This window comes from Antechinus flavipes, chromosome 2, assembly GCF_016432865.1.
Source record: "Antechinus flavipes isolate AdamAnt ecotype Samford, QLD, Australia chromosome 2, AdamAnt_v2, whole genome shotgun sequence".
NCBI lineage: Eukaryota > Metazoa > Chordata > Mammalia > Dasyuromorphia > Dasyuridae > Antechinus > Antechinus flavipes.
The window spans coordinates 601,058,151-601,074,865 of NC_067399.1; the positions used below are offsets into that span (position 1 = coordinate 601,058,151).

Consider the following 16,715-nt stretch of genomic DNA (forward strand, 5'->3'; position numbering starts at 1 on the left):
AATATTTTGGCAACTTGGAGCCAGGGAAGTACCTGAGATCATCTGATCTGACCCACTCATTTTATAAATGAGGGACCAAGTTAAAGTCATGAAATCATAAGAATTTATGCTCCTTCTTATCCTTATCTACACCAAAAGGAGATATTAGGAAATCAGTAAGCCAAAAGTCAATAATCCCTTAGAGCTGAAATGCATTTCCAGTATACAAAGAGGTGCTCTGTCGATGGCTTGAGAGTTCTTGGGACGCATAGGAATTCATGTGAAAATGGCAGACAGAAATCCCAGCCATATCATGTTCCCCAGACATCTAGTCAGCCTAACCTCACAGGGAAGATAAGTACAAAGTTATGATTTTAAAACCATCTACGGGCATTAAATAATGTCAAAGGGAGCTCTGTGACCCCAGTGGTCAGACCAATGCTGCCAACAAAAGGGATACTGAATATATCTTTGTAAAAACCTTGAAAATCTTATTCTGCTTTTGGAAAGGAAAGCAGAATTCTTTTGGAACATGTCTTGGGTGATGTATCTGCTTGTACCCAAAATATTGCTTTTCTTTTGTTTTGCAAATAATGAGCTAGAAATTTTTGCTGTAGAGGTCAGTCTAAATTATAATGTATCACTAGCAATAAGGAGAGCAAAAGGAACCAGAAGACTAGACAGAGGTAGCAAATATTTTCAGTCAGCCAAAAAACCATGGGATGTTTTTGGCAGTTTGCTAACTGCATCCATCTTGTAAACAAATAGTGACTTCTAAAATGGCCTGTTGATTTGTGCAAAGAGAAGAATCTTTGTTTAAAGTTTCCAGGTCATTTTGGCTATACATACATACATACATACATACATACATACATACATATACATACACACATGTGTGTGTATATGTGTGTGTATATATATATATAGCTGCACCCATTACATCACCATTAAAGATCTATTCTTTACTTCAAATAAAGACTTTGTAAATAGGACCCTTCATTGAGGTAGGTCAAGGGATTATGGATGCAAAACTTGAAAGGACCTTAGGGATCCTTTAATCCGATTTTTTACAAGTCATCAGGTCTAATCCTCATTTTTACAGATGAAATACTGTGAAGATCCCATAGATTGAGGAATTTTTTTCTAAGGGACACATAGATACTAATAGTCAGAGGTAGGCTGGGGACCTGGGACCTCTGATTTAATATCCAAAGCTCTTTCTACTATTTGCTGACCCAAAACATAAGAATGTTGAGGAAATCCACTGTCTAACTGAATGGATTTATCTATTAAACATTTGATTGCAAAATCATGAAGTCTTTATCTCTTATAAGAAAGCTCTGCATTTTTATTTGTGGCCAATGCCCCTGAGAAACCAGCTCCCCTTTCCCCCCTCTTCTATCTTCAGCCTTACAAGACAGTTTGAAAAGATGAAGTGGATTTAATTTATTCAGCAAAGGAAATTAAGAATGAGCAATGCTACCCAGGAGACTTGTCTAAGTTGGCCACTGATATTCCAGTCAAATTACTTAATCATCTTTTTTCCAAAGGAGAAAACTGAAAAGAGATTTTTGGAAAACTCGCGGTTGTTCTTTGGATCTCAGATAAAGTCAGGCCTTGGACCACTTAAACGAAACTCCATTTGTCACTTGTTGTTACTTGTATACTCTTTTTGTTACTTGTAATTGTTACTTGTGATCTCTTAACCCCATTTCACCATTTGCTTATTCCCAATTTCCTTTTATCAAGTCATTATCCAACAAATACCTATCAAGAAACTATTGTTTATAGGCACTGTGCTTAGCAATGGATAATTATAATTTACATTTATTAGAAAGCTTATGTTACCTCCCACTTTTCTTTCATACCTTTTCAGAGTCATAATGCAATGCAGAGATTTATCAGAATACTTTACTGTGCTTCCAAAGCTTTAAAATATAGGGAATGTATTTGCTCTGCATGCATTGTCTATACTCAACTTTCCCTCTGGATATAGTGCCTCATATTTAATAAATCATATCTCATTTTCCTGATGCATGCAGACATTGTTTTTCCTTGCCCTTTCCCAAATATCATTCAAACCTGAACCCTAGATAGCATACTTCTATGATTGTGTAGCCTTGAAATGATATCATTGGCATTCAATAGCATCATCCATGTCTAGTCCAAGCCCCGATGAATAATTCCTTTGTTTTTAAGGTAAGAATCCTACTGCCCTTGCATGTCAGTGTCTGAATTCAATCCCTGATTTTCTTGTTCTTTTCTTTTTCGTTTCTTAACTCTCATGATGTTCTTATGACCAGTTCCTACTATTAGTGTCTGGTAAAATCCACATGCCAGCCTAACAGACCAAGAGTCCCTATTCATATCTCATTTCCCAAATCCTTGAGATAGTATATTTATAGTGGTACATTAATGAAGTAAATAAAGTGATCATGAATGTAATTGAGGAACTTTCTACTTCTGTCCTTGGATATGAACTCATCTCTGTCTTTAATGATAACCACGTAGCCACTGTAACAATCCATAATTTTCCTCTATTTCCTTCAGCAGCATTAGAGAGTAGAATGAATGTAAGAATTTGGAGTCAGAGGATATGGCCCTGAATTCTGGCTCTAGCAACTCCTGTCTGTGTGATTTGGGTAAAAATTGTATCTGTTCTCTGAGCTTAAGTTTTTTTTTTTTTTTTTTTTTTTTTTTTTTTGTAAAAAGAGAGAGTTGGATGAAATTTCTCAGGTCCCATCCAAATCTGTGCTCTTATGTTCTAAGTTTCCAGAAAACAGTCTGTAAACTCTATCCAGGGAAGAGGCTTCATGAGGGCTTCTTAATTTTTTGCAGCTAGAGAAGCTAAATTATTTCATACAACAATAACAACAGTAGCTAAAATTGACATTTTGCTTCCAGATTTGTCATCCACAGCTGGCAATATCTCATTGTGATCTTCAAAGCAACCTTATGGAGTAGGTGTGATTATCCCTTTTTACAGATGGAAAAACTGAAGCTCAGAGAAGTTATACACATGTAGAAAAATCAAATTCAAGATCATTTGAATAGGGAGAGAATATTAATAATGAGAATTATCATAGAAGATTTCCAGGAAGGGAGAGCATCTGAGCTGAGCCTGGAAGGAAAGCCAGTGTTTTATGAGTTTGTAAGATTAAAAGAAGGCAGCATGATCCAGAAATGAGTAATAGCCTCTTCGGATGCATAGAGGGAGGAGATGAAGTGTCAAATTGGAACAATATTCATTCCTTTTACCTGCATTTATTTTCAGGGATTTGCTGTGTTTCAGGAATGGAGTGATAATACCAAGTCAAAATTAAATAGATCTTGACTTCAAGAAGCTTACATTTTATCAGGACATAAAACATATTCATGTACAGGCATATACAAAATAGATCCAAGGATTTAATAGAAAGGGTGCAAAGAAGAAACAGAGGGTGACAGTTATTGGAATTTTGGTGTGGATGATAGAAATAGAGAAGTTCAAAAATTGATGTGTTTTGAGGGAAAAATATTGAAATCATTTTGAACAAGTTGAATTTGAGATTTCTATGGAACATATAGTTTGAAATATCCAGTTGGCAATTGATGATGTGCGATTGGAATTTAGGAGAGAGACTAGGGTTGAAACTATAGGTCTAGGATTCATTCTCATACAGATGCATAGAGAAGCTACTAGTCAGATTTGAATGGAACATTTTGTTAAAGGGAGTAGTATTTTAAAAATCCTAAAAAGATAGATAACAGTTAGATTGTGGAAGGCCATAAATATCAGCCTGAGGATTTATATTTTATCTGAGAGGTAATGGGAGCCAGTGAAGGTTTTTGAGACAAAAAGAAGTATGATCCTGTGTTTGCTAGAGTCAATCAGTGCACACAACTAAGATTCAGAGTATATGTTGACTGGAGCTGAAGTTTTTTTGGAGGTAACCAAAGGAATATTCTGAAATGAGTTACTTTGGATAAAAGTATCAATACAAAAATATTTTAAATCTTATTATTTATATCTTTTGTTTTTTTTCTATATCACATTTATTTTCAATATAATACACACTTGACTAATTATGAGCTATCACTTGTAACAAAGCATAAAAAGTAAAGAGGAAAAAAAAATCAGTTTAGTAAAACCAACCAATGTATAAACTTTTTCTCTTGGTATATGTAATTAAGCCCACTCAGTCCCCAACTTTGCAAAGAAGACAGAGACATGATTCAAATACATTCGATAAAAACTAATATTTTAAAAATAAACCATGGTCCCAGTGGGAAAAAAAGATAAAAAATAAGGAATAATCCTTTAGACAAAAAGGTCGCTTTGAGATGCTCAGACCTCCATAACAAAAATGTTATATAGCTTTGGTTTAAAAACTTACATATATTTATAAATTTAGTGATTATTCCATTTTTCCATATTGTTTACACTTATCAGTTGCTTTAGAACATATATGAATGACCTAAATTGTAGTTTTCATTAATACTCATTAAGTTCTAAATGTATACAATAGTGATGAAAATAAAACCAATAACAACTGGCAGTGATAGAGTATTTTAGACTTTTCAAAATACTTTATATATACTATCCCATTTGACATTTGCAACAGCTATAGGAGTTAAGTATTATTATGATCTTCATTTTACAGTTGAGGAAAATGAGGCAGACAGAAGCTAAATGACTTACCCAGAATCTCACAGCTAGTAAATGTTTGAGACAGTATCCAAACTCAGTTTTTCCCAATTCCAAGTAAAGGACTCTCCCCCTTGCAACAATTAGGTACCCAAAGTAAGCTTAAGGAATATTTAAATGTTTTAACTAACATTTATTTATTTATTTACATTATACATAATATTATAACTATTATTTATTAATATTTAATTAATAATTTAAATATCATTATATTATTTATTACATTTATTATGTTTATCATTATTATATTATTTTATTATTATTATTACATTATTTTAATATTATCACCAGTTAAGTTATACATGCCATCTGCTTGAATTATCCAAATCCTATTCAAAATGAAAGATGGATTGGGGTCATAGGATGCATTAAGAAAAACTTCATAATGATGTTCATTTTGAAAGTTAAATAGTATTATTAAGGTCAGAAACAGGCTTGGTTAATCCTTTGTTCTTTGTCAGTTACTCTTAAGGAACTCCTGAGCATTTGGGGGAAAGCTGTGTTGTAAAATTCATTATTACCTTCAAAATTTCATTGTGCTTAAAAAAAAATTAGGGAAATCTTTTCCAGGATTAATTGAGGGACTAGAAATATGACAACTGAAACTAATTAAGAAAATGCAAATCTAGGTAATTCGGTATCTTTGTGTTATTTATCTTTCCTTTCTCCATTCATATGCTTTACTCTGTGCAATACCTCAAGAATATACTCCCCCACCTTTTTAATTTTTACTATTACCACTCTAGTTCAAATCTTTCTGCCAGCTGCTAGGACTAGTGCACTTCCACATTTTAACAATACTTGATTTTTTTGAGCCATAGGTGAAGAGGCTTTTCTCCAATGGTAGATGCTCTAACCAATCTAGAGCCCTGTGCTCTGCCTCTGCTTCTCAGAATCTGTATTGTTACTCACACTGCTCTCTATAGTCATCTCATCAACTCCATCTGTTGAATTTCTACAGGGATCACCCTTACCTCCACAAAGCCCTGTTGTGTATCTTAGCCCTTCAACTTGTGCCACTTAGCAATAACATTGGTCCCTCTGACTTCATCCAGAATGTGATTAATCTATTCTCTTATTAATCTATAAATTCTTTTGTATCCTTTTAATTGCCATACCCTTCTATTAAATTGTAAATTTGCCGTATATTAAGAGAACAAGGGAAAAGGCAAAACATTTATTACCTGCCTACTGTATGCCAAGGATGTGCTAAGCACTTTACAAATATTTTCTCATTCAGAGCTCATAAAAAGTCTGTGATTCAGGTACTGTTACTATCCTTTTACATTTGAAGAACCTGAGGCAGACAGAAATTAAGTTACTTGTCCAGAGTCACACAGTAAGTGTCTGAGACCAGATCTGAATCAAGAACTTCCTAGCTCAAGGTCCATTGCTCTATTAGAGCCTAGATTTCTCTCGCAAGTACTAATAAGTGATAAATGTACTGTTAAACTAGACCATTTACCATGAACTGGTCACTTCATCTCTCTCAGCCCCAGATTTTCAGTTCATACAATAGTAACCATCACAGAGTTTTTGTGAGAATCAAATGAGATAATATGAATTAAACTATGAAAACTTTAAAGCATCAAATTTATGGACTCAGCACAATTAATGATTTTATGCTACATACACACAAAGTATATTTAGTATAACTCTATGATAATTGGATTGGCCCTCAATTAGCTAAATAATAATGATTCATTGTAAAACCAAAGTGAACCTTCCATAGGGCTAGACATGTTTGTGACAAGCCATGTGTGTACATGTGTGTTTGCATATATGTGTGTAGGAATATGTGTGTAAATTAAGCAGTAAGCTACATACAGTTCCTACTCTCAAGGAGCTAAGAAAGGTACTTAGTGTTATAAAAGTTCTAAGCTAGCTGGGTGAAATTCAAGGAAGCATTTTCTACTAAGGAAATGGCCTGAAAATGGGAAATAAATGGAGACACCTGTGGATCCTCTAGATTAATGTTTGTAGGTTGGTCCATTATATTATGTGGTGTTAGCTATTGATTTTGGAAGAAGAAAAAGAGAGTTGACAATAATAAGAACTCTTCATGTTGGAGTAATTTGGCTCTTGAATTCCTGGATGTTTTTTTTAAATTATGTTTAGCCATATGTCCCATGTTCCTTGGAAACATTTTATCTGCTGATATGTACTGCAAGTTGCCCTAATTGTGTGCATACATACACACAAACTAAATGGTTCTAAGATTTAGAGACAGAAGAAACTTTAGAGAACTAAAAGCTTATCTCCATCATATTACACAAAAGGATGCTGAGACAAAATAAATTTAAAAATCAAGTCTTTTGCTTTTAAATCCATTGTGTTTCCCACTATATCAGGCTGATTGATCTAAGGCAAGAAAAATACTGAAGGGGATTTAGATAATTATGACTTTGTGGCACAGTTGAAGGGCATTTGTGTAGCTTCTGATTCATTCTGTTATCTGTGAGATTCTTATTCAGGGGTAATGGAACCTTTGTAGTCATAGGGTAGGGGACCCTAAAACTTTTCTCTAGAAAAGGCAATTCCATTTATCTGTATAAATATGAAAAAGAAACCTTTAGAAATTAAAATTGCACATGCTATGATTTTATATTTTGAAAGCATTTGAAAGCCCAGCCTTCCCTACTTAGAAGTCAGTGCATTTTTCATTCTATCTAGCCATCCCCCGGTGTGTGCAGGTGTACACTCTTCCCTTGAATATTTATTAGCTAACAGCAAAACAAAAGTTTTATTCCTGAATATTGCTGTCTTTGTCCCATATTGCCTGTTGTTCAATGGGATCTTTATAACTCCACTTGGGGTTTCCTTGGCAGAGATACTGGAGGGGTTTGCCATTTCCTTCTCTAGCTCATTTTACAGGTGAGGAAACTGAGGCAAAGAGTTAAGTGACCTGCTCAGCATCATGCAGCTAGTAACCTGAACTCAGAAAGATAAGCACTCCTGGATCTAAGCTGGCCATCCTATCCGCTATGCAATCTAGGCCCTATGGCCACGCAACTAGCAGCTGATCCCACTAGTGTAATTCAGAAGTGGAACGGGACCAGCAAATTGATTGGAACACTTTTATTTTCCTATCTCGTCTAGACTTTCTATTCCATGACTAGTAATGAGAACTTTTTTTCTGATGCCCACTGCCCACCCCTCACTCCCAGGACATCTATTTGTAGAGAACTAATAGGTTTTAAAATACACAGCCTTAACTAGGTACTGAAATATACTATTGCAAACTCATAATACTTTATAGCTTAAAAGGCATTTTATATGTTAACTCATTTGAAATAGATAAAAATAATAGTTTACATCATATAGCACTGTCAGATTTACAAAGTACTTTTTTTATTATAGTCCTATGAGGTCAGTTATGCAAATATTATTATTCCTATTTTACAGACAGGGAAACTAAGGCTCACAGAGGTAAGGTGATTTATGTATTACCGTGTAGCTAGTTGAACAAGACTTGAATCTGTCCTTTGCTTGCAAACACAGAGCTCCTGTATTTCACTATTCTGTCTTTCATGATATAAGGGGTAATCCCAATGTTCTGCTTGGACTTGCTTCATGTTCCCAAGTATGTTTTGTTCTGGGGGAGCTCTGAGATGGGATTATTCAATTTAATTCACCAAATATTTATTGCTTCTACCATAGATAAGGTCAGACATCTGGATAGCTTAGTGGATAGAACGCTGGTCCTGGAACCAAGAAGACTTGAGTCCAAGTCTGGCCTCAGAATCTTACTAGCGAGTCACTGTTTGCCTCAGTTTCCTCATCTGCAAAAGGCCCTAGAAAAGGAAATGGCAAATCATTGTTTGTCTTTGTCAAGAAAACCCCAAATGAGGTCATGATGGAACTGGGAACAATGGATGAAAGTTGTTTTTCTTTTATAATTTTTAAAATTATATTTTTTCACAGTATAAGGAAAAACTTCTTTAATGTTTAGAATTGTCTGCACAAAGAAGCAGTTTGTTCCCTTCAAAAAAAGAAGCCTTTTTTGAGGAGACTGGATGACTATTTTTGGAGAGGTTATTCTTGTTTAGATACAAGTTTAATAATAATAGCTGACATTTATTATACAGTGTTTTCAAGTTAACAAGTTAATGCATGATTCATATGCATTTTCTGTGCATCACATGGCAACCCTTTGAGGTTATTATTATAAAGATTACTCTTACTTTAAAAAATAAGAAACTGAGTCTTGGAGAAGTAAAATGACTGTCCCAGCAAGTCACAATTGACTTGGTTCCTTGAATCAAGATTTGAATTCCTACTCCAAGGTTTTTTCCCCCACTGTTTTCTGAGGCATGGCCAGTAATTGTATGTATTTTTCAGATTGCAAAGACATAGAAGACTATGTCAGAAAACAGCAAAATTATGGGTTAGAGATGCAATTATGCTGTGATTTTTAAGACAGAAGATATCAACTATTCTACAACTATAAATAGAAAGGCTAGAAGGAAATATGATGGTGGTAATATATTATGTGAAGAATGGAAAGAAAAGAATGACAATAAAAGTAATGAAGACAGTAGAAATGATCGAAGTCCACTTAAAAAGTTTTTATTTGGAATAAATGGAAGAAAAATTGCAGTAAAAAGTATTTTATAAAATATTTTTGTATAATCTTCAGAATTTTTTTTTTACCTTTCAAAGATATCTTAGTTTGGGGGCACAGTCATTTCTCTGAGACTTCTTTTATTCACACACACACATCCTCTTATATTATAACCTTCTTAAATGTAGAAAAGGGTATTTTCAGCTTCTCTCCAGTTCTATCCAGAGCCAGATAGAGTTAACGATTGATAAATATTCAAGAGTAATTTTATATAATTTGAATTTTCACTTTTCTACACCTTTTAGGTATAGACTTACATTTTTTGTATGGCTTCTCCTTTTGAAATATGTTTTCATTTCTGTCATACAATACCTACTTGAAGAAGAGTTAACAACCCTGTTTGCAGGAAATATAAGGAAGTTTGCATTTAAATTTTGACAGTGGTTATTTTCTCTACCCTAGCCATCAGAGAATTCAGTAAGGAAATGAAAAATTAAAGATTTATTTTGAAGCAAAGAGGCTGTCTTCAGCACTCATATTGTCAGTCTGGATGATTGGAATAATTTATCCATATTATTTTATTTTTCTCCATTTTTGTGGTAAATATTTGTTAAATAGAGTGGTAAAATTCAAGTGGGAAAGGATCATTTAAATTCTCTTTTAGAATCATGGGTTAATAGACATGTGAGCTGTATGGGAACCTTAGATATCAGCTGCTCTAAACTTCTCATCTGACATTTCCAAATTCACTTAGTTGTAGAACCAGAGTTAGAGATCTCTTCTCATTCCTAGTCCATTGTTTTGTTCACTGTTTATGGTGATGTGAAGAAACTGTATCACTGAATACACTGATTCTCAAAAAGAAGCCTAATCAAGTAAGAGGACTTCTAATATAATCTACAAAAATCAGGTTCTGTGGACAGGCTTTAAAATTACATTGAACAATTGCAGAATTGATAAGCATATCATGGAATTGATTTTGTGATCAATCATGACAACATCTTGACTTCTTGAAAATTGTCCTTGGCAACATAATTCCAAATAATCATATTTTTATGTCTCTTCACTGAATCCCCTTTCAATTCTTCCTAACCATTGGTAGATCCAAAATGTACCATCTAGTGCCATTCACATTGATTTCTTGAAACAGCAAGTCTAAGGGGAAAACAGTTATATGCCTACACAGGATTGATTTCATATTGAATAAAATGACTGGAAAATTAAAATGAAATTCTAACCTTGATTTATTCACTTATACACTAAATGGATCAATGTCACCAAATTGTCCAGATGTCCAGTCTATTTTCTTGACAGACAAGTGATTTCTTTGTTTCTTTCTGTTTCTTTCTTTTCTTTTTTTTCCTTCCTTCCTTCCTTCCTTCCTTCCTTCCTTCCTTCCTTCCTTCCTTCCTTCCTTCCTTCCTTCCTTCCTTCCTTCCTTGTGATTCCAAGTCGTTGCATGCAGTTGCCTCAGTTTATTCTTCTGGAAAATGAGAATGTTACTTCTGTACAGCACAATATATTATGAAATTATTGTGTGTGCTTCATTTGTTTTTTTTAAAGCCACTCTACTATGTTATGATGATTAATTACAGTCACTAATCAAAGATATGTCCAGATTATTTTTTATATCTGAAACCTTTTGACCAGCTAGAATTTTAAACTGTTTACCAATTGATTTGAGGGTTTCTGATGCTTAATATTATGTCAACTTTGTATAATGGTTTATGGCTGACAAAATTTCCTTTTTTAAAATAATTCTGTGAGGTAGGTAGAAAAAACATTACCAGCACATTCCAGTTATAGAAATTGAGATTCTACGACACTCCTTCATTTCCAGGAAGTTATTGCAATTAAGTGTTAGTACTGGTACTGGGGCATGAAACTTGGTCTTTTGAGTCCTAATCAGGAATCTTGCAAGCCTACTATAAATTGCTTTTTTTAGATAACCTGTTTTGTTTTTCTTTGTCAGTTGCATTTTCAGGCCTGGGTTTTACAACATTCTACTTAGCTGGGAAGTTGCACTGTTTCACAGAGAATGGGCGTGGGAAAAGCTGGCGACTCTGTGCAGCAATCCTGCCTTTGTACTGTGCCATGATGATCGCCCTGTCACGCATGTGTGATTACAAGCATCACTGGCAAGGTGAGCCCTGCGGGATGCCTCCTGCATCTTGTTTGTTGTTCTTTGCCTTTTCATTCTTGAAGAGAACTGTGACATTGGAAGGTGATGCAATGACTTGCGTGTGAATTAGATTTAAGTGAGGGAGTGCTGTCACCAACCCCACTTTATCCTCCACAGCTATCTGGGTCCAGCAGCAAGATTTAAGTCAGGATGACTAGAGATGGCTCTAGATGTAGTGGGAGACGTTGGATTTTTTAAAAAAATAAGGTCTCTCCTAGGTCCCAGTTTGACTGAGACAATGCTTATTTAGTATTTAGGCTAGGTAAGAAGAAAAGAAGGAAGGAAGGAAAGAAGGAAAGAAGAAAGGAAGGAAGGAAGGAAGAAAAAGAAAAGAAAGAAACAAAGAAAGCCCATATTAAGACACCTTGTGAGGTTTCAGTGGTCAAAATTTATATTCCTTTTGGTAGAGTTCCCAAAGGAGGGAAGGATATGACTCCCTAAGTGAACTATTTGTAAATGCTTTTTAAAGGATGCTTTATGGGACAAGGGGTGGATTTCTTTTTCTAGTTAATTATACTAAGTTTTCTTACTTTCCTTATGAATCCTGAGTTTTTTCATTGTCTAAAACATAAAGATATATGAAAGCACCCACTTGGAAAAACCAGAGCATAAATTTATATATTGGGTAAAACAAATGAACTGAAATGTACAGTTCACAGAATGTGTGGAGGATGCTATCTATCCTTTGGGGAATTGGGAGTAAGCTTACCTGACATCTTTGGAATAAACAGCTTTAGGCTAAGATTGATTTCAGTTTTCATATTGATATAAGTAAACTTAATTTCTTCAGTTCTGGTATATATGGACTGATGCATCTAGACAGAGACAGCCATGAACTCTCTGCCCTTCCCCCTCCAACAATTCACAACAATAATGACTTTAAATCAGCAAGACTCAGGACCCCAAAATGCCAATTGCAGCTGTGTCAGTCTTAACTAGTCTTTCCTTTGTATTCCAATTGCTCTTCATATATTCTCTCTCATTGCCAGATATAGGTCAGTTCTATCAACCATTTTTGTGCAAGATATACTAGCTTCCTTTCTAATATCTAGCTCTCATGAACACTCTGATAGCAAAGTTACTAGAACTCCTCCGCCCTTGCCCTTTTAGCAGTTTCCCACAGACCTAATGCTCTGGAGACTTTCCTTTCATTGTACATATACAGTGCTTCCTTTGCTCTCTTCTGCCTATTCACCTTGTAATGCCTCATTCTCCTTTCTTAACTGAGAGTAAGAATCATTCTTCAAAAAAATACCTTTGAGTTGCTTTAGCCAGTAAGTCTGTCAGTGATTCAAAATATTTCCTAATTTATTCTTTGGGACATGCCTTCAGATCCAATTATAAACCTTTTTACACTTCAAGTCTGAATCTTACATTTTAATTTTGGGTAATGTTACTACTACTCAACTTGATCTCCAACCTTATTCACAAGACTTTGTTCCAAGTCACTTTTAATGATTTCCAAAACTTAAATCTATCCTGAAATGATGAAGATTTACCACTACACAATGATCAAAATAATGTGCTGTAGGTTCTGAAATCAACAATCATTACCCCAATAATGACTGAATAACATAGCATCATTGAAATCTATGATCTCCCAAGGGGTCCTTTATGGAGCAGACATTTCTCATTTAAGTGAATAAGTTATTAATAATAATTTTTTTTACAGAAATAATCATGTTGTTTTATATACTCATTTTTCTAGGACTTTGACATTATTAATTTTGCAGATTCTAATGTACTTCAGATTAAATCATGTCCCCAAATCATAATAAAACTATTCACTGACAAAACAAGCTATGACATACTTATAGCATAAGATAAATATTAGTGTTATTGTCTAGTTAGTAGAAACATTGTAAAGGAGTTGAAGTGTGTGTTGGTCTTCCTCTTGCTTCAATTCTTCAAAGCATCATGATTTTAGTTAGGACAGCTAGATGGTGTAGTGGATAGAGCACTAGTCCTTGAGGTAGGAGAACCCAAGTTCAAATCTGACCTCAGACATTTAGTATTTACTAGCTACATGATACTGGGCAAATAAGTTTACTCCATTTGCCTCACAAAAGAAAAAGACTCCAGAAAATGATCATGACCTCATTGGTAGGAATGCTTCTTCGCCTCTAAGGCCACTTCTATTTCTTCTCATCTTGTGATATGATCCAAATATTTTGGTATTCTTCCATAAGTTCAACTTGATAGGAACCTTTCTCTAGTTAATTTAACAAATTTTAAGACTATAAATGTAAATTAGACTGTCATCCTGTTATCAAATTACTAGGCCATCTCATTTTCTGGTCCAACATTCTTTAATTATGTTTTTAACACCACCTGTCACACATCATCATTTGTAAAATAGTAGATCTTGCTTATGCCCACCATCTATTTTCCATAGGCTCAGGCTCACCTGAAGCTGAAGTTTTTCTCAGATGTTAGCGCTCATTGATTAGTATTTACTTAACATAATTGGAAAATATTAGTGATGAAAAGATAGGATTTTGTGTCAAAGAGCAACCAGGAGTCACTGAAAAAGCAGAACACAATTTCTCAAATGCAACTCAGCCTATTTTCCCCTCTGATTCAATTTTGGTCCAAATTGATGTTTATTAGCAGCTTATCATAAATTTTTTATCAAAGATTTAGCTACTAATTGACTGATTCCTGTACATAAAAGATTTTTAAAACTTCTTATTTAATTTTATAAATGAATGAAATATTTCAAAAGTGAATTTGCCATTAAATTTTCCAAAATTAAAGTTTAATGCCAAAGTTATTGCTTCTGTAGATATCATATTTTTGGAATATTAGGTCTCCCTCTAAAATGTACTTTTCCTAGTCTAAAAACAGTTTGGTCCTAAAATGATCAAAGATTCTGCTCAGAACATTTTAATTATATCAAGTTCTATATAATATCAAGTGCTGAAATATGTAGTATTTTATTTTTGATCTTAGGGAGATTAAGGGGCTTTATAATTGAAGAAGGTATATCCATGTTCTTACAAAGTGAAAGACAATATAAATGCAATGTATACAGCTAGCACTAAAGTTAATTTTGAGCACATGGGTAATTTCAAAATTCTCCTTTAGTTCAACACATTATTTGTTAAGAATCTATTATTTGCTGGGGAAGCTAGGTGCCTCAGTGGATAGAGTGCCAGCCCCTGAGTCAGGGAAACTCATCTTGAATTCAAATCTCGAGACTTGCTAGCTGTTTGACTATAGGAAAGTCACGTAACCCACTTTGCCTTGGTTTCCTCACAAATAAAATGAGCTAGAGAAGAAGATGGCTAACCACTTTACTATTTCTGCCGAGAAAACTCCAAGTGAGGTCACAAAGACTTAGACAAGACTGAAATGACTGAGCAACAAAAATATGCAGAACATTTTGTATTCCCCATGTAAATTAAATAAAACCTGTTTTCAGAGAGTTTATTATCTAGAAGAGGATATATAATACATGAACACATATTTATAATCTTAATGTATAATGTAGGTACAAACAGAATGTTATATAAAGTCAGATGAGATTATTTTCTACTTGGGAATTTATGGTTAAGAGGAATTAAGGGGAAATTTATAGAAGTGACTTTTAATAAGATCCCAGGAGAGGCAGTATGGTAAAGTGGTTAAAAAAACTGGCTATGGTTCCACTAAAATGTGAATTCAAGTCCTGCCTCTGAGGCATACTTTCTACATGACTGTGGACTAATCACTTAATTACTCAGCATAATGTTATATCTGTGCAACTTGTTACATAGATATAACTTATTTTGTAATCTGTATTAGTAGGAACTCAGCTAAGAATTCCTTATACTATAAATTCCTAAGTCCTGCCCTTATTCTCCTAAAAGTATTGGTAGAATTTCAGAATTTTGGAGGGAAAGCATTTTAGGCAAAGAACAAGATGTGAAGAAAAGCTCAGAAACAATAACAGGAGGTGCTTTATGCATGGAAAATGATGAGTTATCTTTTTCCCCCCCTGGAGTAAAGAATTATGTGAGAATGCTGGATAAATGTCATAGCACCAGATTGCAATAGACCTTGGATGTCAGGCTTAAAGAAATATAGCCAAAGTCAATAGCAATATCAACAAACACAAGAGAAATTGTCACGTTCTGTTGGTGTCTCTATCCAGAGGGAAATTGTGTTTGCCATTGTCACTCTGTCTGTTTTGGCCACTTTCATGATCAGTACCAATCTTTTTAGTCAAATGGAAAATTCACTAATATATACTGATACAATTATATCTAGATGACTAGATCTTCTCCAGGCTTATTTTGGTGATAGACTGATTTGTGCTTGCTGCCCATTTCATTTCTCTTTTCATAGAACCTTGTTCTCTATATATTCATATATGTGTGTGTGTGTTGTGTGTATATACATATATTTGTATGTATATATATAGTTTGTGTATGTGTGTGTCTGAAAGCATATTTGTATGGGTAAGATTATTACAGATTTATTGTCAGATTTATTACACTTAGGATTTCTCTCATGTTTGTGTAGGATTAGATGGATGCTGTGGCTCCTTTCAGCTTTCAAATTCAGTGTTTTTATGATAGTCACTGCATATTTACTATGTCTTTATTTGTGTCTTATCTTCCCTATTAAATTGTAAGTTCTATAAAGGTTTACTCTGTCCTAACTAATTTCATTTCCTGTCCTCTTTAATAAACAATAATAAATTCTGAAAGCTCAGTCCCTGGAAAAAGTATTGGAAACATTATTAAATACATGGTTTATGAATACTTAGGGAAGTAGTGATCACTTGAAACTAGCAGAAGTTCATTAAGAAGAAGTCATACCATATTACATTTCTTTTTGAATATTGTTACTAGACCAGAAAATCAAAAGAAAATGCTATAAACAGAGCATAGCTGCATTTAAGGAAGATATTTAACAATAAGATGACAAAGGATAAACTCGATGACAGCACATCTTAGAGAATTTAGAGCAAATAAAACAATCAGATCCCAAGACTGTTAATTACTAGATTCCTATAAAGGCAGAGTGAAGTCTCAGAAAATGCTGCAGCATTCTTTTCTTGGCCCTGATCTCATCAGCATTTTTATTCTTGGAAGAAGCTATATACTGCATGTTTATTAGATTTTCAGATGACACATAAAGGGATGACAGTGAAGATCCAAAAAATATTAATTAGATTCATCCAGGTTAGAATGTGAGATTAAATTAGACAAGGTAAACTTTAACAGCAATGAATGTTAATGGCCTTATTTGGGTTTTTAAAAAATTGATTGTGTATGTATAAGATGGGAGCGGTATAAAGCAAGAAGAGTTCAGGT

At 34.1% G+C, this 16,715-nt stretch overlaps 1 protein-coding gene across 1 annotated transcript in view; it reads left to right on the forward strand.

Annotated features, from left to right (window-relative positions):
- PLPP4 (phospholipid phosphatase 4) overlaps positions 1–16,715 on the forward strand; it is a 191,451-nt gene that overhangs the window by 133,670 nt on the left and 41,066 nt on the right. Inside the window, exon 6 of the mRNA XM_051981554.1 lies at positions 11,203–11,373. Within this exon, the coding sequence (XP_051837514.1) occupies positions 11,203–11,373 (171 nt within the window). The remainder of the gene's footprint in view (positions 1–11,202; positions 11,374–16,715) is intronic.